Raw genomic sequence first — 24,703 nt, forward strand, 5'->3', positions numbered from 1 at the left:
GGGCCAGGGGGCGTCTTTTAAGACTGGGAGGCTGGCTCACAATGACCTGAGGAGTTAAGAACCCTGATCGCAGCTGGCCTAATGCAGCTTCTGGACTGACATCAGGCAACTCAAGGCCCCGAGACCCGAGCCAGCTGAGAGCCACATACCACCGGTTGTGAAGAGCAGAGTCCGAGATTCCAGTGCCCCTCAAGCAAAAGGATGCCCAGACGTGGCTTCTGTACGGCTTCACGTGGATGGGCATATCCACTGCCAGTGCATGTCACCCCACAAGACCCACGTGGTACCACCACCTCAGCACTGTGTACTCAAGGCTTTAAAATCCAAAGCAATATACAAGAGGGTATTTATGACTTTTATTTTAGTATTTTAATATCGAATATGTGACAAGATTTAATGACCAAATTAGACATTTACATTTCAAAGATATCTAAATATAAAATTGCTAAAAATTCAAATACAGAGCAAGCTACAAATAATATCTTTTTTGGGGTGACAGGAATGGAAGACATTAGAAAAGGGTGCTCCTGTTGTCTGAACGGATTGGAATGAGAGAGGCATTCACCCAGATGACCCTTTAGCAAAGACCTATACACTGGTTCTGAGAGGCTCAGACACAATGATGTAAAAAATGTTCTAAACACAGGCCGCTTGAGATGTCGGTCTGTGGCCCTGGTCCAGGACAGTATGAAAGGATGCTGTCACAGGAGGAACCATGGCGAGGTCTGCAGAGGCATCTGGTGTAGCCAGAGGTGTGGTGTCAGAGTGCTGGGCACCCTGCCTTTTCTACCTAGGGCTTGGGGTACAAGGACATGGGCTCCCCTCTACTCCTCAATCCCCAACACAGCTCTCTCAGCAGGCACTGGGAATAGGGTAGGAGACAGGGTTCAGAGCCAGTGAGGCAAACTCTTCGGGGTTCCGGCTGAACATATATACCAGCTCTGAGGAAATGAGAGACCACCCTGGCTGGAAACTCAATGCTTGGAGACACACTGTCTGCCACACCATCCTACAGCACCTGTCTCTCAGGTCACATGCTGAGAAGGCCTTTGAAGGGGAAAAAGATAGCCATGCATGCACGCACACACGCACACACTCACACGCATGTGCGCATGGCCTTTGTTCCTAACTTCCCAAGATGCTATTCTCAAAGCAAATACTCTCATTTAAACAAATGGCATAGTTAACGATTGGCTAAGCCTAAACATTCCTTCTGAGAGCGCCAATCACAGCTTTTGCAATCTGCCTGATCAAAACAGGAACAGATTTTAAAGAAGATAATATAATCAATTCTCTGCCCCCCAAAAATGGTCCATCATACCAACCATGATAAAGAGTAACCTGTTTATTAAAAGGAAAAAAAGAAATGTACATTTTTGTTCTTTCTTTGCTTTAAGAAATTTGATCAAGCTGCAAGGAGCTGTCTGGCATGGCTATGTACATCCTTGGTGGGACTGCCAGGCAGTGAACATGGCTGGGCAGCACGTGGCTTCTCCAGGATGTGTCTGGTTCCTGGGCATTGCTACTTACAGCCATTGCCAGGTTTCAGTCCAATGGCAATGTCCCCAGACTCCAGAGTAGGGTACCCCTACTTCTAACCCTCTCCCCAGAGCCCAGCAGCCCTATGCCTGTGAGATCAGGCACTGCAGGATGAAGGTGGACTCCGGGGTCACTTGGCCCTGCAGGCAACCTGGACTGAGGCAACAGGTTGGAGGCCAGCGTTACTGTTGCCCTGATTTCTTCTCCTTCTGGAAGCTGAAGCTTGTACGTCTATTCAGTTTTCTTTGTTTTTGAGCAAAATAGTCGGCCCGGGCAGTGCTTGCTCGAGACTCCAGGATGTAGTTGACCTAGGAGCAGAAGGACAGGACTGTTACTTGAAGGCACTGTTTGTTCCCCCAGGCCCGAGCACAGGGTGGAAGGGACGGACTAGCTGCTGCTGACAACAGACATGTGAGTGGTGGGGCTACTGATCCTGAGGCTAATGTTCTCACAGCTTTGTCCAGGCAGCTCTACAGTCCTGGTTGTCACAGGGCACCCCTGGCCTCCCATCTGGAGGAAGAAAATGTGGTGGGTGAAAAGTGGTAACAAAGCTCCCCTCAGCCTCCCTCTAATGTCTGCTGCCAGAGTCAGACAGATAACCGCAGAGGGCTGAGGTCACTGCAAGTCAGGGTGGACTTCAGTTTGGAGTGTGTGTCATCTCAGGACAACCCATGCACTTTCAGACATGGCTTCCTTCATGGTTCTGCTCTGCCTGGACTTTGTGAACACAGAGACCGTTCCCCTCTCACACTTCTCAGAGGCCTGGCTAGAAAGCTCAAGTTGGGCTGGAGAAGGCAGCTGAGGCTCTGATGAGGGCCCCACAGCCTTTTTGTGCTGGTCATCAACAGAGGGAAGCACAGGCTAGCGCATGGCTACGGGACTGCCTCACTCGTTCACAGCCTTGCCAAGCTACCAACGGAGAGCCATAAATCAGGACGCAGACTTGGGAGGGTGATCGGTGGCAGTGTGGACAGGTGTGGAGATGGCAGGAGACGTTCTCAAGCTTGGTAAATGCCATCTCTGGCTTGTATCGTCTACACTTAGCTGACCCAGTGTTTGCAGTGTATTTTTGGCACATCCAATTTGACAAAAGCATTCTAAAATGGTCCTCAACAAGCCAACTGTTTCCTAAATTTATTATCTTCAGTGCTTTGTGATAATCACATAGATAATTTTAATGCAAGATTAATGTAATAATCAAAAAATAAAATCGCCCTTTGGTCTGCCATTAGCTGGTTAATATGCTGTGGCTTAAAATGTGCCCGATTTTATGCACTAAAGAGTGGTTTACTTTCGATGCACTTTACAGCTTAAGGCATAAAAATATAGGGAGTTTTCATGGTCAATAAAGTCACAGCCTCCATCACTCGATCACAGAAGAACCTGGTGTGAAGAGCACAACGGTTCCTCAGAGATTCATCTCGAGGCTGAAAGGAGGGACTGAGCACTGTGTGACTCCAGCATATTGGGGTGGGTAGAGGGCAGCCCTGAGCCGCACAGTCCTCATCTATAAAATGGGGACAAGGATGTCTATACTACGAGGGAATGTGGGAGGGTTAGATGAAATACGACAGACGAGACACCCTAAATGTAGCTGCTACTCAGCTCCATCGTCCTGTGGAAAGCCTGTGATGGCTACGCTGGCACTAGCCTTGGGCTCTTAATTTTGGTCTAAACTCTCATTCTAAGCTCTGGACATGTTACTCGAGTCTGAGATGAACCGTACAGAGCCTGATTTAACATTCCTGTCAATTCTGGAGGCAGCCGAGGCCCTGGTGGCTGAGCTCGGGCACAAAGCTCATACAGTCCTGGGTATGACATGAAGGGGGTGGTGGAAAAACTGGAGTTTAACCCCTTGAGAGAGGGGACAGGAAAAGAGAAATTCAGCCTCTGGTCAGGTCCATGATCACTCCCTGTGTCAGTCAGGTTCTGGGATGAAGCCCTTTGAGGTGCACGGTGACGTGATACCTCTACAAACACCCTGAGATGTACACAGACATTTCAGGGGAGAAGGCAGGCCTGGGGGCTTGGCAGAGAAGTGCTGCTCTGAGGGAGTGTTCCGTCCTGTAAGTGGCTTCCCTGTACTTTTCTGTCCTGTAAGTGGCTTCCTTGTACTTGGTCTTCCGGTCTCGTACTCAAGTCATAAACCTGGGTTTCTGTCATCAATCTGCTGTTGGGGAAACTATTCTGATGTCAAACACAGGATTATAATTTTACTAGAACCCTTCTCAAGACTTGAATATTTTAATGTTGGCTATAAAAATAAGTCCAGGCCCTGATGAAGTGGGGGGCTGGGATACTTTTTTATCCACTCTCCAAACATTTCCTGGCACAAGCTCCTTGGATGGAATAACTCTAGGCTCGTTGGGAGTCAGCAGTCCAGAGTGGGCGCTGGCCTCACCCCGGTCCAGAGGCTCTAGTCAGGGTAGCCTCGAAACCTCCCCATCGTCTATGTCGCTGTGCCTTGTCCTCAACTGTCCTCCCAGAAGCTTTATCCTTTGGATTCCTTGGGTGGCTGTGGGGTCTTTGAACTGTGGTATTCCTGTAAAGCCAGGGCATCTCGGGGATTGGTAACACATTTCAACACCGGCCACATCTACTGTCAGTTCCTGGTTCTGCCAGTTCACCAGAGTCTCCATTCTACCAACGCTCCCTTTCCTCTGGGCATTTTGTTCATGCAGGCAATGTGAACACCTTCTGTGCCCACCTCTGACTTGCCAGGATTCAACAGGAGCTTTCAAAGCTAGTTCAGGGCCTGTCACTGCCACCCGACTGCTTCTCTCAGGAGACAATGACCCAAAGGGCCATGGATCTCATCTGGTTTATGGTACACCTGAGCAGCTCCTTGCAGGTGGGGGCAATAGAGCTCCCTTGATGGCCACCCTACAAGGAGGGAATGGGAGCCCAGAGGTATAAATCAGGCTCATCTAGCCCAGGGAAGGGGAGATGTCTTCCTTCTTTCATCTCAGCTGTTTCTTCTACTTGTTAAACTGTGCAGGATTTGCCTTGCAAAAGGAGTGCTGGTTTGGAGGAGTTCTGGTTGGGCTGTACCACAGAGACCAGTAGCCTGGGTGGTATGGGGTGCTTCATAGAAGGGGGCCAACCCTAGGTCCTGCCCTAGAGCTCCTGAATCAACAAGACCTAAAAGGTGGATGTAGCCTCTTTAGCAACCCAGCTTGCTGGCCAGCCCCTTCCCAGGCTGCTGTGAATCTGCACGCTTACCCAGGGCAACACCAGCCAGCCTCCCCTTTACACACACCACACAGCAGCTCTGTAACTATTGGTAGCCTACTGTAATTTCTATTTTCGTCTCTCTCCCCTGATGAGGTAGAGTTCTCTAGGGACAGAGGAGCCATCGCTGAGGCAGCTGGAACGCTATCTTGGCACAGGGAAGGTACCTGGTGAGTGAGCTGAGCTTCACACCAGGCTAGCCCCAGTAGGCACGCTTGGAACAGGTTGAGAAAAATCACCTTCAGCGATTCAAAACTATGGTCTCCTCAACTGGCTCCCGAGCCTCAAGGGGCTCCTGACAGTGGCTGGGGAAAATAAACAATGCATGAAAGGTAAAAAGCAGATGAAGAAGCCTTTGGGGGAGGAAGGAAGCTGAAGAGTCTTGCTTTGGCTACAGCAGGTGCTGAGCCACTGCCCCAAGGCTGGTGTGGCCCTGGCCTGAGACTAGCCCAGCTAGAACCCCATCCTCCCATCCCTGAGTCAAAGGCCACATTGGACTTACCTTGAGCACGATTTCACTGACTGTGGCTGCATCGGACTCGAAGTAGAGGTGCTTATAGTCATGACTGCTTAGATACGTGAGTTTAAATACTGCGTGACCTGGAGGGAGGGAAGGGGCGAGGTGAATCACCATGGAGGGTGGGGTGCCCTGTGTCTGCCCTGATCCAAATATGAGCAAGAGCATGTGGGGGCTGGATGGCAATGTTCCCTAGGATAGCTGGGCTAAGGCAGACAACAAAGACTCACACCGGGTTCCCTCTGCACAATGCTGAGGAGCACACCTCAGGAGGGCTCCTGCTTCTACACACTGCTTCTACAAGATACCGAAGCACTGAAGGAAGAGGCCAATGCAGCCCAAGTGAAGGACTCCACAGGTAAAGTAACTGTGCTTAGACTGCCTGCCTTTTCTCAGCTCTGGCGGTCCTGCATGGAAGCTGCTCCTAAAGGCCATGGAAGGACAGGGTGGAGTGCTTTCTTAGACAACAGCATAGCTGTACCTTACAGTGCCACCGACCTGGATTTAAATCCCCCCCCCCCAGTCCTTTCTAATCCCTTTAGTTCATGACCTCACTTCTTGGCTGTTACCTGGTTCAGCCTCACACCATCCGATGCCCAGCCTAGTCTATGTGGGCTCTTTCCTGCCCCGAGATACCCTTGACCATGACCTGTATAGGAAAGTTCTCCTGGTGCCTCCTGAATGCCCTTTCTGTGTAGCCGTCCCACCGTACATGGTGGTCAGAGCTTTCTGGTTTTGCCTGCCTGTAGTGGTGTCTATAATCTTGTCTGAACTCGATGGTACACACATGCCAGACAGGTCCCCAAATCTAAATAGAGCTAGAGATACCAGTTAAGTGTGACCTTTAGAAGGGCAGGCTAAAAGGAGGCTCTTTGGGGTTCCTGGCCTCAGTCCTAGGGGAGACTCTCCAGGGCCCTTCCAAGTAGCTCTTCCTTCTTCAGTTGTCTTGAAATTGGTTTCCAATAATGGCAACTAAAGTTGCTCCGAAGACATGGTCCTGTTCACAGAACCTGCTAGACAAGAGCTCTGGACACATGGCACAGAGGCCTGTAGCTCCTAGGCCCCAGTCCTAAGGCTCTCCCTTTCAGCTTCACCAGGCCACACACACCTACTAGGCCTCCTTATCCGTTGTCCTTTTAATTGAAGCAGCGGCTGGTCATGTTATTAATTAATAATATGTCACCCACATTACTGTAAGTTCTTCTCCTTCCCGGAGAAGTCTTCTGGGGACTTTATTTACAGTAGCTAATTTTTCAGATCTCCCAAAATAAACTGATATATGTTGTACATTTGTGGCCAGAAAAGTTGAGCGCTGGTATTTTATCCTGGAAACATCATTATAAGATACTAATTGGGACTATAAATCCTATATTGAAAAAAATAGCTAATAATTTTCTAAAAAAAAAAAAACCCACTTTCAGTCCCTTGACAAATTAAGCTTGATTTGAAATTGCGGCTCTAAAATGTTAGAATTCTTGACTGGAAACTAATCATTCCCTTAATGTATAAATTACTTGTTTTTGATAGAGAAGTGGATTCTCAATTCTTTCTCCCTCTTTCAATGCTGGAGTCTTGGTGACATCATCTTGTAGAAGAACAATGCAGACATTTGTTGGCCATGCTGTGAGCAAACAGAGCTAAATCTACGAAGGACACAGAGCTGTGAAGGACAAACAGAGACATTCCCCCAGGAGGCCTTACTGTGGACACCTGGCCATAACACAGACATCATGGCCAGGGGCTAGAAAGGACCAGAAGGTCTCAGGGAGGCCTGCAGACCTGAAGCTTCGGGGTTCACTGACCACTCTGATAAGTGATCTCATGCACTGTCTACACCACCTGCTTCCACCTGTCACTGACAAACCCTCAAGATGCGGGTGGCATGCTTGAGGGGCCGAGACATGATTAAAATGTCCTGTGGTTCTGGCAGAGGCAAGTCTACACAGCACGTGCAATGTGCAGTGTGCACCGGCCCGAGTCTGGGACAGAGGCCTTGACACTGGGGACTACAGCACCACAAGGCTTGTCAACTGTGGGTTCACAGAGGAGAAGCCTGGGGCTTGTCTACACAGGAGTTGGGTGTAAAAACAAGTCACTGTTAGCCAGATCTCAAAGGTCAGAGGATTCTCAACCTCTGCACCCCAACACCGCTGTCCACTGTTCTTGGAGTATGTGTTCTCCTTGCCTGTCCCCAGTTCTCGCTTCAGTGCCCAACTAAGGGAGAGGGGCAGGTGGGAATGATGAAGGCCCACTCTCCTGGGCTAGACTGCTTGTCCTTGGCAGTGAAAGCAGTCACACCACTGAAGGGAACAGGGAGGGCCTCGACACAGTGCTGTGTGCTCTTGAACAGCCGCAGACTTGAGCTAAGGCTGGTGGGTAGTCATGGCAAGGAGCCATGGGCCAGAGCCTGCGGTACAAGCACAAGCCAAGGACAGTCGTCATTTTCACCCATGCTGGACTACAGGGCAAGGGGTGATCTGCTTCCAAGAGGTCTGGCCCGGAGGTCCCTCACTCCAGTCTCCAGGCTTTGCTATCCTAGATTCTGCCAGAGAACTGGTAAGGGCAAGGGGTAGGGAGATGAACGGGGATCAAGTGTGACACGCGTGAGGAGGGTCTTACCTACAGAGTGCTGCTATGGAGGCACAGAGGCGGTGACTTGTCTGGTATGGAGAAGGGCCCTCTGGGGGCAGTTTTTATGCAGGACAAAAGATGCTGGGTAAAGAAGGTGCACAAACTGGCTCTGAAGGGAGCCAGAGCAGACTAAGTTCAGAGTGGGCAGACAAGAGGGACTGGCAAGGCCCAGATGTCACAGCTGATGAGGCCACTAATGAGTCTGAAACAGGGCAGTGGCATACACAGAAAAATTGTATTAGGGGTGCTTCTCTAGAGTTCAGAGGCAGAGAGACCAGCTGCCATAGTGGCCAGGTGGCTGTAGATATGGCTGGAGAGGGCAGAAGGGATGCTGACTAGGCCACGGTGGGCAGGCCTGGACATTAGGATAAACAGAATTCATACTTGACGGTGCCATATAGTTCGAAACTTGTCTATCCGAAGGAGACACACTAACTGACACGGATCTGTCGATAAGACATGGTGACTTGTGCTGCATGGTAAACTGTCACCGCAGGGGACTGGGAAGGACTCGCTGGTATCAGAGCTGGGACCAACAAGTCTACCCTTGTATCCTTAGTTATCATAGCAACGCAAGGTCTGCTATGAGCAGGAGAGAAAATGGCACCACAAGAGAGTGGCAGCCCATAAGGCTTGAGCCTTAGGGACCAGGTAGGCAGGTAACCCTTGAAAATTCAAAGAAAACCACCAGTTTTCACAGAAAGGGGTAAGTCACAGCTGCACACTGTCTCTAAAAAATGTCAGTTAAGGAAAAACTATTCACGGAAATCTAGTGTTCAAGTTAGTTAGAGACATTAAACTCCACTTGGAAATGAAGCAGGACAGAGGCCTGAGCCGCTCCAGACGGCAGGCACCACAGAGCCAGACCTTGAACCCCAAGTTCGATGTGGCTATAGTCCCCGCCACCTGTGGTCTCAGCACATCATCAGAGATAAGATTCTACCCTGCAACCTCCTATATGGAGAAGGGGCTCAGTGATGGCGATTTCTACAACTCAACGGAACTGCTATCTGGGTAGCACACTCATTATTTTGAAGGTTTTGTTTTTAATTGGGCTTTTTTTGAACCAACTTGTTTTCACACACAGCATAGGAATAAAATGCAGCACAGGGGGTAAGTGTGGCATTTGGGCACTGGTCACATGCTCAGGGGAGTCACTGAGACTATACATTTGCTTCTGAATATTGAAATGAAAATCTGCATATGTAAATGTGTCTACATTCTCACGCGCGCGCGCACACACAAACACACATTTTATTTTTATTTTTCCCTGAGACAGGGTTTCTCTGTAGCTTTGGTGCCTGTCCTGGAACTAGCTCTGTAGACCAGGACGGCCTCAAACACAACAGAGATCCGCCTGCCTCTGCCTCCCAAGTGCTGGGACTAAAGGTGTGCGCCACCACTGCCCGGATCACATTCACATATCTTTAAAGTGAGCCAGAGAAGATGGAATATAGTAGTAAGAGGGTAATTACCACACAGATATTATCAGAAGCAGAGATGTTGAGCCTTTCTGCTGTAACCTATCTTCTGTATTCCATTTTCACTAAAAGAAGGTGGCTGCTGTCTCAGGACAGGACAACTAATCAATGAACCAACCAAAACAACAACAAAACCCCTCTTGGTGGTCTTGCACATTGAATAAATCTTCTTTCTTGTCTTAAAAATAATAACAATAACAAAACAAAGCAAAAACAAAAAAACTTTATTAGTCTATAAAACTGGCTAAAAAGTGATGGGTTTCCTTATGGGATCTGCTTATATACTTTGTTTTTGTTGCCTCTCCCATGCCCCCAGTGTCACCTGCTCCTGCTAGTCTGTGCTCCCCCATAACCTTTCTTCAGCCTTCATGTCCCATCAACACATTCTTATTTTCCACCTACTCCTCCCTTAAGAGGTCGTCACCTCTTACAGCTCCCTTTCTCGTTTCATGACCTACAGTCACATCCTTACCTATGTACCTACACATACAGAAAACAAATCTACAATTTGCATGAGAGAAAACACATGGAATGTCTGTTTGAATCTGGCTTATTTTGCTTGACCTAATAATTACTGTTTCCATCCTTTTCCTATAAATGTCACAACTCCATTCTTTACAGCTACATAAAATCCCATTACGTATATTCTACATTTTCTCTATGGGTTCCTCTGGGGTATGCTGACACAGAGTCCTCTGGGTGTGTGTCTACCTTGCCTGAGTTTGGAGCATCACACAGAATTTTGGAAAACACCCCGATGCTGAAGCACATCATTATGCAGTATTGCAGAAGTTGTGTTTTAGCACCACTGATTACCATAGAGAAGTCTGGAAGCAACGAGAAGCCAAGTTCTCAGAAAGAGATGCAAGTTTTCAAAAGTTATAATCTTGATCTGAGGCAGTCTGGCTCTCAGGACTGGGATACAGCGTGACCACTTCTTTCTACCTGAACCAGCAGGTTCACTTGGATTTTTATAAAATGGCTGCCAAAGGCTCAAGTTTTGAGACTCATTTTATCAGTGTTTTCAAGTAAAAATGGTGTCCTATGAAATAAATGGCTAGTTTAGCTAGCACCTCAAACAGCTGGATGAGAGCTTTGCTTTGGGGCAAGTGCCCCACTCCCAGCTGCAGTGTTATCTCCATGGACTTCAGAAAATGAACAAAGAATCATGATTGGGGTATATAGCTCAATGGTGAAGCACTTGCCTAGAGACCACAAGGCTTTGAGTTTTAATCCCCAGAAACACAGAAAGAAACAGAGTTTAACAACAACAAAAAAGATAATGGCTTATTACGTCTTTGAATGACTCTCCTTGTGTCTATATTCCTTCAGCAAGTACTACAGCACAGCTCAATAACTGAGCACTGCTTCAACTCCCCCCCCCCTTTGGCTTTTAGAGATATACAAAAGCAAGAAAAACATTCAGTCTCTGAAAGTTTCCTTCTTCAAGGGCCATGATTTGTGACAAGCCAGAGATCACATGGGCTCTGTCGGTGGTTAAATGCTAACACCAAACCTTCTGTCATGGAGAGTTTGATAATTATTTTGCAAAATACTCCTTTCTGTTTTAAGCATGAAAATCCCACACTGTGCACTTTTCCCCCAGTAAGAGGGAACTTTCTAAAAACAGTGTGTGTGCTCACCGTCCATGATGGACGTGGAGGCCAGAGGATACCAGCTGTCCTCAACTATTTCTGCTTTATATAATCTTACTGTGTTAAGGCTAAAACCTTCATTTTTAATTAAACAAAAGGGGAATGCTGTGGAGCAACTGCTGCACTCTGTAAAGACGTATTGCTCTCACTGTTAACAAAAAACTGGTTGGCCAATGGCTAGGCAGGATTTGGGGGGCAGAGAGAATGCTGGGAAAAATGCGGTAGGGAGTCTCCAGCCAGACATAGAATTAGTAGGATGTGTACAAAATGAGGTAACGAGCCATGAGTCACGTGGTAGAACTTAGATAAGAAATAGGGGTTAGTTTAAGTTGTAAGAGCTAGTTAGTAACAAGTCTAAGCTATCAGCTGAACATTTAAAATTAATATTAAGCCTCTCTGTGGTTATTTGGAAGCAGCTGCCAAAACACAGAAAAACTCTGCCTATGAATGGCCCCAACTCCTGCTTGTTCACTCTTTGCTTATTCCCTTGAATAGGGTCTCTCTGGTTGCCAGCAAGCCCAGCAGATCCTCAATCTATCTGTCTCCCACAGTGCTAGTGCAGGCTCACATGTAGCTACACACAGTTTTTATGGTGGGGATTTGAACTTAAGGTCATTTTGCCTGCACAGCAAACATCCTTACACACTAAGCCATTCTCCCAGCCTGGAAATTACTATTTTTTAAAATCATGTTCATATGTACAAGTACCATGACTTTCCTCCAGACTACATAAGGCTCTGTACTTTGCCACATGAATGTTTCATCCTTCTATGCTTACTATCTCTCTTTTGACCCCACCCTTCCTTGGATTTCTGAGACAAGGTCTCAAGTAGTTCAACTTAGTCTCCTTTTACCATGTTGTCAAAGGTGGCACCAAATTCCCATCCCTTCTCTCAACCTTCCAGTGCAGGCATTGGGCTGAGCTAACACACTGGGCTTCCTCCACATACAGACTGATTTTACTCTTGGGAGCTATCCCCATCCCTACGCCTTGACTATTTAACTGGTGACTCTTTCCTCTGTTCTAACTTAACAAGCTCTAGAGGAATATCCAGAAAACCAAGTGTGGTTGAAATTTGTTACAAAATAACTTTCTTGCTCAGTGTCTCAGCCTTCTTAATGCTAGGACCCTTAATACAGCTCCTCATGTTGTGCTGACCCCAGCTATAAAGTTAGTTCTGCTACTACTCCATAACTGTAATTTTGTTACTGCTATGAATTATAATACAAGTATTTCTGGAGATTAAAGGTTTGTCAAAGGGGTTATTTTGCCCACAGGTTGAGAACCACTGGTCTAGATTGCATCAGGACTAGGGTTAGACTTCCATGGGAAGGCACAGAGACCTCAGTGGTGAAGAGAGTATACAACCTTTGTTGGCACTCCCATGTAGCCCCAGGCTACTTACTCACTTCCAGGATGGGAGGTTTGTCTGGTGGTGGCGCACGCCTTTAATCCCAGCAGAGGTAGAGACAGGCGGATCTCTGAGTTCAAGACCAGCCTGGTCTACAAGAGCTAGTTCCAGGACAGGCTCCAAAACCACAGAGAAACCCTGTCTTGAAAAACAAAAACAAAACAACAGCAACAACAAAAAAAAAAAAGAAGTCCAACAAACCTAGGGCTCTATAACGAGTGCAGATGCATCCCCGAGAGCTACTGCAAGTCAGGTGACATATGGGAAGCTCGGAGGATGCCTGATGGATGAAAGGGTCCCTTTGTCTTTTTACTTTCATCTTTTGAGACAAACATTTTCTACAAAGTCAGAAAGCAGATATTCCAGGCTTTGTGACAAAATTAAAAATATAGATATACCAGAACCCAAAAAAAGTTTCACCTTTTTTTGCACAAAATTCAACATATAATAATGGAATACATTAGGCCAACTTTTGAAAGGATGAAGAGATAATTTACTGAACTACCATTTAAATGACTGCTCCCCATACTTAGCTCAAATCATCACGGTAAGAACCGTGTTTATCTCAGGCCGCTGGAGACAGGTGGTGGGTTGGCTGAGTGAGGGCCCTTGCCTCAGGGCCTTGCTTCCTTTCCCTTTGATGGGCTTCTCTGGAGAGCTGGGCTCTACTTGGAGTCAGCACTTCTTTGCTGTGGTCTGGTGACAGACTCACTCACTTTTTGACTGTCTGGAATGTCTTTATCTTACCTTCATCTAAGGACCACTTGGGAAAATCCAAACTCTGGGTAGATATTACTTCAGTGTGTTAGAGCTGCTCCTTTGCTGTCTTCTGACGGGAAGTCAGCCATCATTCCTGTCACGGCTCTGCAATGTGCCCAGCTGCTTTCTTCGGCTGCTGTTCAGATTTTTCTCTTTATCCCTGGGTCTCAGCAATTTGATTACGATGTGACTTGTATTTCTTTGTATTTACCCTGGTTAGCCACTGCTAGGCTTCCAAGATTGGTGGTCTGAGATCCTAGCTCAAACTCTGGGCAGCTTTTTGCTCCCCAAGACCACAGTGTGATGGAGCCGCTGGCCCCCATTCTCACTCCTGGCTTCAGTCCGAGTCATTCCTACTGCCACCTTACAGCTCCCTCACTGAGGGAGGCAGACTCTGAGCAGGTCCGATGATGCCATCTTCTGATTCTCACGGCTTTCTGTAACCTCTTGCTGTTTAAGGGATGGTATTGTCACTTCCTTCTAATAACCAATAATACAGAAATTCTGTAGGACGCCATTCTGAGTTAGGTCATAAGGGATTAGAGTTTCCTGCTAACATTCTTTTTGATGACGCCCACTGCCATCTACTGAGGTTCTCTGTTGCAATGGCCATGTGACATAGATCTGAAAGCATTTCCCAAGAACTGAATTCTGCCAGAGATCACTCAGTGAACTTAGAAGCAGATTTAAAAAAAAAAAATTACTTGTTTATTATGTAGAGAGTGTTCTGCCTACGTGTACACCTGCACCCCAGAAGAGGGCACCAGATCTCATTACAGATGGTTGTGAGCCACCATGTGGTTGCTGGAAATTGAACTCAGGCCCTCTGGAAAAGCAGCCAGTGCTCTTAACCTCTGAGCCATCTCTCCAGCCCTAGAAGCAGATTCTATGACATCTTTTCCTGCCTTCTTCCCTTCTGTTTTGGACAGGATCTTACAATGTAGCCCATACTGACCTCCAACTTGACTTCCTGAGTGCTGAGATTATAGGCATGCAACACCACACTGGGTGTGTAACAGTCCAGGTGTACTGGACTGTCACCTTAAAGAGACCCTGAGCTAGAAGACCAAGCCAAGTTGTGCTAGATTCCTCTGCCCACTAACCTATAAAATAATAAATGTAATTGTTGTTTTAAGCCACTAAAATCTGTTATGTGGTAATAGGTAACCCACATGTTAGTACTTTCTTTCTTCCTCATTAGTGAGCGTTTTGACTAAAGAATTGTTTCTCAGCTCTAGAATTTTCATTTTGTTCTTTTCCCAATTTACATTGCTTCTCCTTTGGGAAGGTAGATTACTTTTCATTTTAAGTTTTTGAATATATTTAAAAAATATTCATCTTATTTTAAATTATGGGTGCGTATATCTTGTGTTTGGGTATGTGCATGAATACAGGTGTCTGTGGAGGTCAGAGGTATCACATCCCCTGGGGATGGGGTTCCAGGAGTTATGCACTTCCTGATACGGGCGCTAGGAAGTGAACTCAGATCCTCTGCAAGAGCAGTACAAGCTCTAAACTGCTGAGCCATCTCTCCAGACCTTTTGAACATATCTGTCTGCTAATTCAGTCACACCTGCCATTTCTGGTTCTATTCTTATTCTCTCTCTCTCTCTCTCTCTCTCTCTCTCTCTCTCTCTCTCTCTCTCTCTCTTACTCATCTACCACCATCTATCTATCTATCTATCTATCTATCTATCTATCTATCTATCTATCTATCTATCTATCTGGTTTTTTGAGAGACAGGATATCTTAGAACTTGCTCTGTAGGCCAGGCTAGCCTCAAATTCACAGTGCTTGTCTTCTGAAACAGACATTTATCATGTAGCTCAGACTGTCCCCAAACTTGCTATATTTCTGACTCAGCCTCCTGAGTGCTGGGATTACAGGTGTGCATTACCATGCCCAGCTCTGCATGTCTGAACTTCTAACTGAATTTTGGATCCCGTGAATGAAGTTACAGGGTGGGTATTCATGCCATGCTGTCTTGGGAGATCACTGGTCTTTATGTAGGTGGCTGACTCACTTGTAAGTCAGTTTGGTCCTTTTCCAGGCTTTTTCACTTTGTACTTCCACTGAGCCTCAGCTTAAGCAGTAAGCAGAACAGTGAGGAAGATACCATGACCACAGCAATTCTTATTAAAGGAAACACTTGATTAGGGCTGGCTTATAGTTTCAGAGGCTTAGTTCATGATCATTATGGTGGAATGCATGATGGTACACAGACAGATATGGTACCTGAGAGTTCTACACCCTGATCTGCAGGCAGCAGGAAGAGGGAGAACTGGGCCTGGTTTGAGCAAGTGAAACCTCAAGGCCACCCCCAGTGATACATACCTCCTCCAATAAGGCAACACCTCCAAATAGTGCTACTCCAGGGTGACTAAGCATTCAAATATATAAGCCTACGAGGGCCATTCTTAGGAAATCAACACAATGGGAAAGTGCTCTACAACTGAACTCTGTTCCCAGGCTCAAGATTCCTTCTCAAGCTTTATTTGGGAATGTACAGTAGTCTCTCTAGGGCAAGTGGAGCCCATTCCCTAGTCCCGGCCTTTCCAGAGTCATCACTGAATGCCCTGGTGTGCCATCATATGTACTGACAGGTGACAGCCGGACAGAAAGAGTTCTTCCTCGAGGTGGCACCCTTCTATACTTCTGTAAGTACCAGCTGTGTCTCAACTCAGAGGGTGACACTCTTCTCTGGGAAGCCTCACGACACTCATCCCTTCTCTTTGGGCTCATGGGCCCGTGCTACTGTTTCCTAATGTCTGAAACAGGACTTTAAGATATCCTGTCAGTTAGGATAAAAGGGCTAATTTGCTAGCTCATCTTGAAAGTTGCATATGGGAACCTCAGAAGCAATTCTCCCCCTCCCCCAACCTCATCCTTTGAAACTTGGTTTCTCTGTGTAGCTCTGGCTGTCCTGGAACTCACTCTGTAGACCAGGCTGGCCTCAAACTCACAGAGATCCTCCTGCCTCTGCCTCCCAAGTGTTGAGATTAAAGGTGTGAGCCACTAGGCCTGGCACATTTTCTACTTAATGTAAGTGTAGTTACTTTTTCCATGTCTATTAAGAACAACTGAAAATCTAAACACTTCATATTATGGAATTATGTATTTATGGAATTTAGTATTATGGAAGCTGGGCATGGTCCATGAAGGAGGGTTTGTAATCCCAGTCCTCAGAAAGCTGAGGCAGGAAGATTACCCTGAGTTCAAGGCCATCTGAGCTACACACAGAGTTCTAGGCCAGCCTGGCACCAGAGCAAGTGAGATTAAAACAATAAACACACTCAGTGGGGTGTGATGGCGCAGGCTAATCCCAATGCTCTGGAAACAATGGTGGATCTCTGTGAGCGTGAACTCTGTGAGTGTGAGGCCAGCCTGGGCTACAGGAGGGACTAGAAGTTGGACAGATTCCTTGACAGGCAGACAGATGGGGTACCTGTGGTGGCATAGGAGTAGGTAATAAAGATACTGATTTCTATGATGGCAAGTTTCTTCCTAGTGAGCCTTTCCTCCTTCCAGGAGGTCTCCAGCTGGTAGACTGGCTCACAAGTTCAAGGCTAGATAGGATTAGGACAAGTTTATACAACAGTTGTGGACCAATCAGCCTCCTGTCTTTCTTGACATTCTAAATCAGGGGAGGAAGCTCCTCTAAAGACGTAAAACAGCTTTTAAGCAGCTGGCTCTGTTTGCCTCACTGTGTGTGTGTCTCCTCATTTCTAATAAAGCTGTTCTTCACAGCTGATTCTGTCTGCTGTGTCTGAGAGGTCCCTGCTCCTGCCTGTTGCACTGGAAAGTCTCTCTGCCTTTTAATTCTTTAACAAGGTAGAGACAGATCTGCTCCAGACTCCTAAACAGAAACACACGTACAGAACTCCCCAGGCTAGCCAAGGAGTACAGTCAGACCCAGTCTCAAAAATAGTAACAAACAAACAAACAAACCACAACAAAATAAGATAAAGCACAAAAACAACTCCTCCCCCAACACCAAACCTAAAATAAATAAAATCCACCAGGGAGCTTGGCAGAAGCAGAAGGAAACTGACTCTGTTTCACAGGAACAGTCTAAGTTCTTCCCTGTCTCACCGTTTCTTCTTGTGTTAACAATCAAGAAAGGACAAGTTTGAGGAGAAGGGTAATAAAAGCCTAGGAAATACAAATGTATGCAAGTTTCCTACTATACCTTGATTTGTTATGATGGGCTCATAAAACTCAAGCCAACTGTTTAGTGAAAACTTAGACGCAGGACTACGTGCCCACTCCTCTAAAATACCAGCATACCAGCTAATGCTAGTGCATTCTTTACTTCTCACTGGTAGAGTACTGGTGAAGGCTGTAAGAGCCTAGGTCCATGAAAGACTTGTATGACAAGAACTTTAAATCTTTGAAGAAAGAAATTGAAGTAGACACCAGAAAGTGGAAAGATCTCCCATGCTTTTGGGTAGGCAGAATTAACATAGTAAAAATGGCAATCTTACCAAAAGCAATCTACAGATTCAATGCAATACCCATCAAAATCCCAGTAAAATTCTTCAAAGACCTTGAAAGAATGGTACTCAACTTCATTTGGAAAAGCAAAAAACCCAAGATAGCCAAAAACAATCCTGTACAATAAAAGAACTTCTGGAGGTATCAAAATCCATGACGTCAAACTCTACTACAGAGCTACAGTACTGTAAACAGCCTGGTATTGGCATAAGAACAGACAGGAGGACCAATGGAACCGAATAGAAGACCCCCGGATATCAATCCACACATCTTTGAACACCTGATCTTTGATAAAGAAGCAAAAAATATCAAATGGAAAAAATGAAGCATATTTAACAACTGGTGCTGGCATAACTGGATATCAACATGTAGAAGAATGAAAATAGACCCATATCTATCACCATGCACAAAACTCAAGTCCAAATGGATCAAAGACCTCAACATAAAGCCAGCCACATTGAACCTTATAGAAGAGAAAGTAGAAAGTACACTTGAACACATTGGCACAGGGAACCACTTCCTAAATAGAACCCCAGCAGCACAGGAACTGAGAGAAACAATTAATAAATGGGACCTCCTGAAACTGAAAAGCTTCTGTAAAGCAAAGGACATGGTCAACAAGACAAAACGACAGCCTACAGAATGGGAAAAGATCTTCACCAACCCCACATCAGACAGAGGTCTGATCTCCAAAATATACAAAGAACTCAAGAAATTGGACACCAAAAGATAACATAATCCAATAAAAAAATGGAGTACAGACCTAAACAGAGAACTCTCAACAGAGGAATCTAAAATGGCTGAAAGACACTTAAGGTAATGTTCAACATCCTTAGTCATCAGAGAACTGCAAATCAAAACAACTCTGAGATGCCATCTTACACCTGTAAGAATGGCCAAGATCAAAAACACTGATGACAACTTATGCTGGAGAGGTTGTGGGGAAAAGGGAACACTTCTGCATTGCTGGTGGGAATGCAAGCTGGAACAACCCCTTTGGATATCAGTGTGGCGATTTCTCAAGATCCAGTAATACCACTTTTGGGTATATATCCAAAGGATGCTCAATCATGCAACAAGGATATGTGCTCAACTATGTTTATAGCAGCTTTGTTTGTCATAGCCAGAACCTGGAAACAACCTAAATGCCCAACGATTGAAGAAAGGATAAGAAAAATGTGGTCCATTTACACAACAATGGAGTACTACACAGCAGAAAAAAAAATAACGCAAGCTTGAATTTTGCGGGAAAATGGATGGAGCTAGAAAACATTATTTTGAGTGAGGTAACCCAGACACAGAAAGACAATTATCACATGTACTCACTCATAGGTGGATTTTAAACATAAAGCAAAGAAAGCCAGCCTACAAACCACAATCCCAGAGAACTTAGACAACAATGAAGACACTCAGACAGACTTACAGAGATATAATCTACATGGGAAATAGAAAGAAAAAGACAAGATCTCCTGAGTAAACTGGGAGCATGGGGACCTTGGGGGAGGATTGAAAGGAGGAGGGGAGAGACAGGGAAGGGGGCAGAGAAAAATGTAGAGCTCAATAAATATCAAAAAAAAAAAAAAAAAAAAGAGCCTAGTCCCTCAGCAGCAGTCAGTTTTACACAACAGACATTCACCTGGCCCTGTAAGCCTTCACTGCAGTTGCTGGTGTCTTTCTGGTTCTTAGGACAAACTCATACCTCCTAACTTCATAGGGCTGACCCTCCACAGGCCAGGCAGTACAGAGACAAGCATGTGTCCCCATTTAACTACACATCCAGGTTACACAGCTGTGGTTGTTTTAGAATCTTCCACACTCCCCATGTTTCTGAGTCCCTTTGCTGAGGATGCACAATTACTCTGGCTGATTTTGAAGCCATGAGCTGTGACTTGGTGGAGCCAGAAGTTTTTGGGCAATGGGGGTGGGAGCATCAGTGGCAGTGGATGGGAGACATTCTGGGAAGCTGAGCTCTCAGGGGCCTGGCCAATGCTCACCAGCCCCCATGAATAGTTCCAAAACGTGGTGATGGCTTTTAAACAGTTACAGCTTAAAGTTACAGGTTATTACAGTCATCAGAGAGCCTAGGGCCTGGAGCTGGCCTCTGGCCACATGAAATCCCATGTCCACAGTTTTTCCTCTACCTTTATCCTGAGCCACACTGAGTCTTTCCCTTCCACAGTCTTGGAGAAACTGAGGCAGTCCCATGGTTGCTCAAACTCACGCCCCTAGATTCCGTGGTTTAGGAAGGAGACGATAAATAAATGCAAGTGCACTCAGTAGCACTTTGCAGGCGCTCGCCTCCTTCACTGAATGTGCACCTCATCAATCACACTATTGTCTGCTTGAAAGGCGAGCCTTGTAAATGTCATATCCACTCAGGCCCAAGGAGAGGCGCATCCAAATGCAGCAAGGAGTTTTAATTGGATAGTGTAATTAAACTAAAAAACCCCAGCAGACTCCCTTTGACAGGCTAGATGAAGACCCCTTTTAATAGGGCTAGGGAACATATCTGTTAAGAGGAGAGGCATCCCGCTTCTGATCGTGCTCCAGAGCAATACAATAACTGGGGCATTTAATTCAGGAGAGTCCATTGCTCTGCCGCCAGGCAGCACTCACTGTATTTGATATGGAATTTAGGAAATGAGTCCATGTCAGATACAAAGAGCCTAACACTGCTGGACTCTCTAATGTATGAGGCCAGATCTGGGAGTCAACAGAGCCTGAAGGCAGGGTGTAAGCCACTAGGGCATAAACACAGGAGCCTACTGTATGGCAGCATGGCCATGGATACCCACCACCCACCTCACCGAGTTCCTCTTGCACACATTCTCAGGCCATGTAAGAATGACAAATATCCCAGGAATGTGCCTCTTCAGAAGCTGAATGAGGGTACCTAGTTCATGTTGGAAAAGTGGGGATATGTGTGGTCTCTGCTAGAGAAAAGAGAGCAGATGGTCGGTGGGTTTGCTGCCCGGACTGAGGTGTGCCAAGTGACTTTAGTACAAAACCTTGATCCCTCTGCCACCTTTTCTGCTTGCTTTTATTGGGAGAGGGGCAGGGGAAATGCCACACAATCAGACATGAAATCCCATGCAGGAGAGTCAGCGAGGACACACGAATTGGGATTGCTTACAGGGAGCCCAGGCCAATCCCTTTCAAATGGAATGCCAGTGTCTCAGAAGGCAGAGAGCTCAGTGTTGGGACTACAGACAGAGGTGCAATTTCAGAGCTCCTTCCAGAGCTTTCGAAAGTCAGCCAGTTGCTCCACTTTATTTACACAGACCGCAAAGTCTGCTGCCCTGAGTGCTCAGGTGGATTTTCCTGTTTTAAGGATGGTGACGACTTTGCCCGATGACTGCTTCTGCTCCTCATGAAGTCTGGTTGGAGCTCTGTCTGCAAATCTTTGAACATTCCTAACACTTGTCTTTCTCTCTAAGTTGATAAAACTATTAAGAGCATGTAAGTGAACACATATAATCTGTAAAAACTGGATACTGAATAAACCATCAAATGCTTTTAGGTTTAAATGAAAACTACATAAAAGCATTTCAGCCATCAATTTGGCTATCACCTCTAGCCAGTATGAATTCTGCTGGAAAAGCTATTTTCGCGCAGATGTGGAATTCAATGGGAAAGACTGACTCGTGTACCAACATCAATCAAAATGTCGACTTCCCTGGCAGCTCTCAACAGTAAGGCAGGTTCAAAGGTCACAGGATAAAGAAAAAGCCAAGCTCTGGTTCAGTTCTAATATCTCCTCGGTAGAAGTCTTGCAAAAGTACCCCCTTCTGCATTAGCCTGGCTTTCATTAATCTTCTTGCCATCTTCTTTAACTAGTCATGCAGAACCGTTCGATAGCAAGGCGTATAATGGGGAAGGCCCTGTGCCTATTACCGCGTTAACATTCTCTTAAGCCCAGTGCAACAATAGAACGGGAGGCAGAGGAGAGCTGGACGCAGGGTGAGGTTCAAGCAATTCAATCACAGTCTGACTTACCTATGTACTCTGACCCACAAGACACAAGGGGCCTTTGTGTCTAACTGGCTTGGCCATTAAGGCCACTCAAGATCACAACAAAGCTAATCTTTTCCATTTAAGCTAAATCAATGTGGACAAATCATTATTCAGTAGCTTTAATTTAATTAGTAAATTAAATACACTACTTTACAGATCTTGTCAAGTACTTATGAAAAGAAAGATTCATGTAAATGAGAGGTCACCAATAAGCTCAGCTGGCTCAGCTCCTGATCTTAGCTGAATCCTCTCTCTAGTACCCAGTGGTTCTACTTACTAGAGTTATTGCCAAAGCTCCTAACCCCAGAGAGTTCTTATTTTGGGTCCAAACAGTTTTGGACAAAAAAGCAAAGCAAAGCAGAACACCTTCCACCAATATAACCACAGCACTGGCAGAATCAGATTTTCTTTAAATTATACTATTGCAAGAAACATAATCAGGTTACCTCTATTCTGCTGCTTCCTTAAGACTGAGTATTATCTCTACTTAACTGAAACACAGAGCGTTTTTCAGCTATAAAGATGACAGCTACTTTATTAAGGCTTAAATCTGATTTCCTAATGATGGGCAGCTTCCTAAAGACCCTGAACCTGAACAAGATCCTGGAGTGATGGAGTTTGGAAGCCCGACACACAGCCCACGAGTATCCTGTGTCACAGAAGGTCTCTGGCTTTGTTCAGTACCAGGACGGAAGCGAGGTCTTTTTAAGAAGCTGACCATCCATAGCTCATGTCTAACCTGGATCTAGTAAGAGACAATAAAATTCTTTCTTTTCCTTTCCTTTCCTTTTTTTTTTTTTTTTTTTAAGACGTTTGTTGGAACCCTTCAAAATAGCACCAGAAACCCTAAGGAGAGGCAAGCCAGACTGATAACACACTGATTACTTAAATAATAAAGGCAGGGCCTTTTCCTTCCCTAAATCAAGAGAAAACTCATTCTTAATTTCTCAGGGCTCTCACACGGATTTTCTGAATTCTTCCGAGTCTGTATTTATCCATGCAGGTTCTTTTAGGCTTGTATCTATTTAGTCATTAAGTTCCAGGTCCTTAAACACTCACAGGGACAGAGTGATAAATCTCTCTGAACGCTGGCCTAAGAGGGAGAAGCAGGGTGCAGGAGCACACAGAGCTGCTGCTGGGAGCCTGGCTGCACTGTTTCCAGTCTGTAATTCTGCCTTTCCCCATGCAAACGCTCAGCCCCTTTGCCAAGTCAGCTCTTCACACATTTTCGGATGTGGCATCAATTAAACCTGAGCTGTGCTGCTCGTGACGACCAGACGAACGTGTGACAGCAGCTTTCTCCACAGACCCTGCAAGATGGCCATAGTCGAGGGGTTTAAAACATTTTTCTGTTCAAAATTCTGACAAACATGTCTCAAGTAAGAACGGGGATAGCTTCATTATCCTCCCCACACTTAACGCCTTTTTGTGAAGCAGGCTGCTTAATAACACGTCTGCTCTGTTTTCACAACTAAATTATTTCAGTTGGTCACACGTTCCAGTCTCTGGGAAGACACTTGTGTTATAAGAGATAAAAACATGAAAAAGAGAATATATTGCAGAAATCAAAAACCTTATCTACTTCTAGACTGTTTCTCTTTGCCATAATTCATTCAAGAGGCCCTAAGAATAATTTTTGATGTAAACTCAGCAACAAACATACATCACTATGCTGATAAAAATCGCAGGCTAAACTTATGAAATATAGTGACTTTCATTTCTTTAGTGCTGCTAAAATAACTTTTTTCTAAGGTTCAACAGACATAGAAGATAAAAAGGGTTACCATTAATCCTTTAGGCAAAAAAAAAAAAAAAAAAGGCAAGAAAGAGAAAGCAGCAGCCCCATAGATTAACCCTGTCGTCTGCTGAGGCTGTGAGGAGGGGCTTTTTAGATTCAGCCACTGAATTAATTTAGTGAAGATACTGGAAATCATAAAAACACACAATGTTGATCTGATTCATTTACTAACATTCCTGTGTGGGAACAATTTTTGATTCCTCAATCCTGGTTCATTCAGTTCAGTTTCAAGCTGACCAATATTCACTGTAGAAAGCTACAGGGATTGCTGGGCCAATGAGTTCCATGGGGACTTAGGACAGGAAGCGGGGTGGGGGTTGGGGGGCGACTCTAAAGAGATAATGCAGCACACTGCATTTGTCCAGACGGCTAAACAAATTTCTTGGGCGTTGGGCCCAGCACTTGGGAGGCAGAGGCAGGTAGATCTCAGTGAGTTTGAGGCCAGCCCAGTCTGCAAAGCCAGGACTGTTACACAGAGAAACCTTGTCTCAACCCCCCCCCCAAACAAAACAACAACAACAACAAAAACACAAACAAACCCCCTCCCCCACCCCAAACAAAACAAAACAAAATCCTGGGGCAATGAATGGAAATGAGTGGAATAAATGGGGGACGGTGGCAAAGACCCTAGGTTAGCAGTAGGGTCAGGGTGGAAGGTTCCAGATAGTCACAAGAGCAGAAGAACACAAGTTATTGTTCTACATGGGAAATTCTGGCCTGAGTGGTCAGTGGCTTTCAACATCAGTAAAGGATGTGCTGAGGAGTCATAGCTTTATTTTGCAAGTCTATAAATTTAAAATCTTTTGCTTTAAAAAAAAGATTATATTTGTGTGTGTCTGTGTACATGTGTGTGTGGACGCCAGAAGAAGGTGTCAAATGTCCTCCAATATTACTCTCTGCCTATTACTTTAAGGTGAGGTCTCTCTGAGCATGGGGCTCATTTTTTTCTAAGCTGGGCTGGAAGCCACCAAGTCCCAGCAATCCTCTTTGGCTCCTTCCCTGACTGAAGCAAGGGTTACAGGCATGCATGGAATCAAATGTCTCCTCTTCACTTGTGAAAGTCCTAAGTTTGGAGTTCTCAAACACCACCCCACTGCCCACAGGTCCCGTGTCACCTTTGAGTGCAGAGACCAAGGCTTGAAAAGCACTGCTACAGAGGACTAAGCATTGAG

The 24,703-nt window shown here is 45.7% G+C and overlaps 1 protein-coding gene across 7 annotated transcripts in view; it reads right to left on the reverse strand.

Annotated features, from left to right (window-relative positions):
- Window positions 1-322: 322 nt before the first annotated feature.
- Window positions 323-24,703, reverse strand: part of Mapkap1 (MAPK associated protein 1) — a 224,137-nt gene continuing 199,756 nt past the window's right edge. For all 7 annotated transcript variants that reach the window (XM_050161678.1, XM_050161674.1, XM_050161675.1 and 4 more), the window contains 2 exons: window positions 5,273-5,370; window positions 323-1,847 (listed from right to left, as the gene is read on the reverse strand). In XM_050161678.1, coding sequence (XP_050017635.1) covers window positions 1,722-1,847; window positions 5,273-5,370 — 224 coding nt within the window. In that variant the 3' untranslated portion in view covers window positions 323-1,721. The remainder of the gene's footprint in view (window positions 1,848-5,272; window positions 5,371-24,703) is intronic.

This window comes from Alexandromys fortis, unplaced genomic scaffold, assembly GCF_014885135.2.
Source record: "Alexandromys fortis isolate MF-2015 unplaced genomic scaffold, M_Fortis_MF-2015_v1.1 scaffold_74, whole genome shotgun sequence".
In the NCBI taxonomy this organism is placed as follows: Eukaryota; Metazoa; Chordata; class Mammalia; order Rodentia; family Cricetidae; genus Alexandromys; species Alexandromys fortis.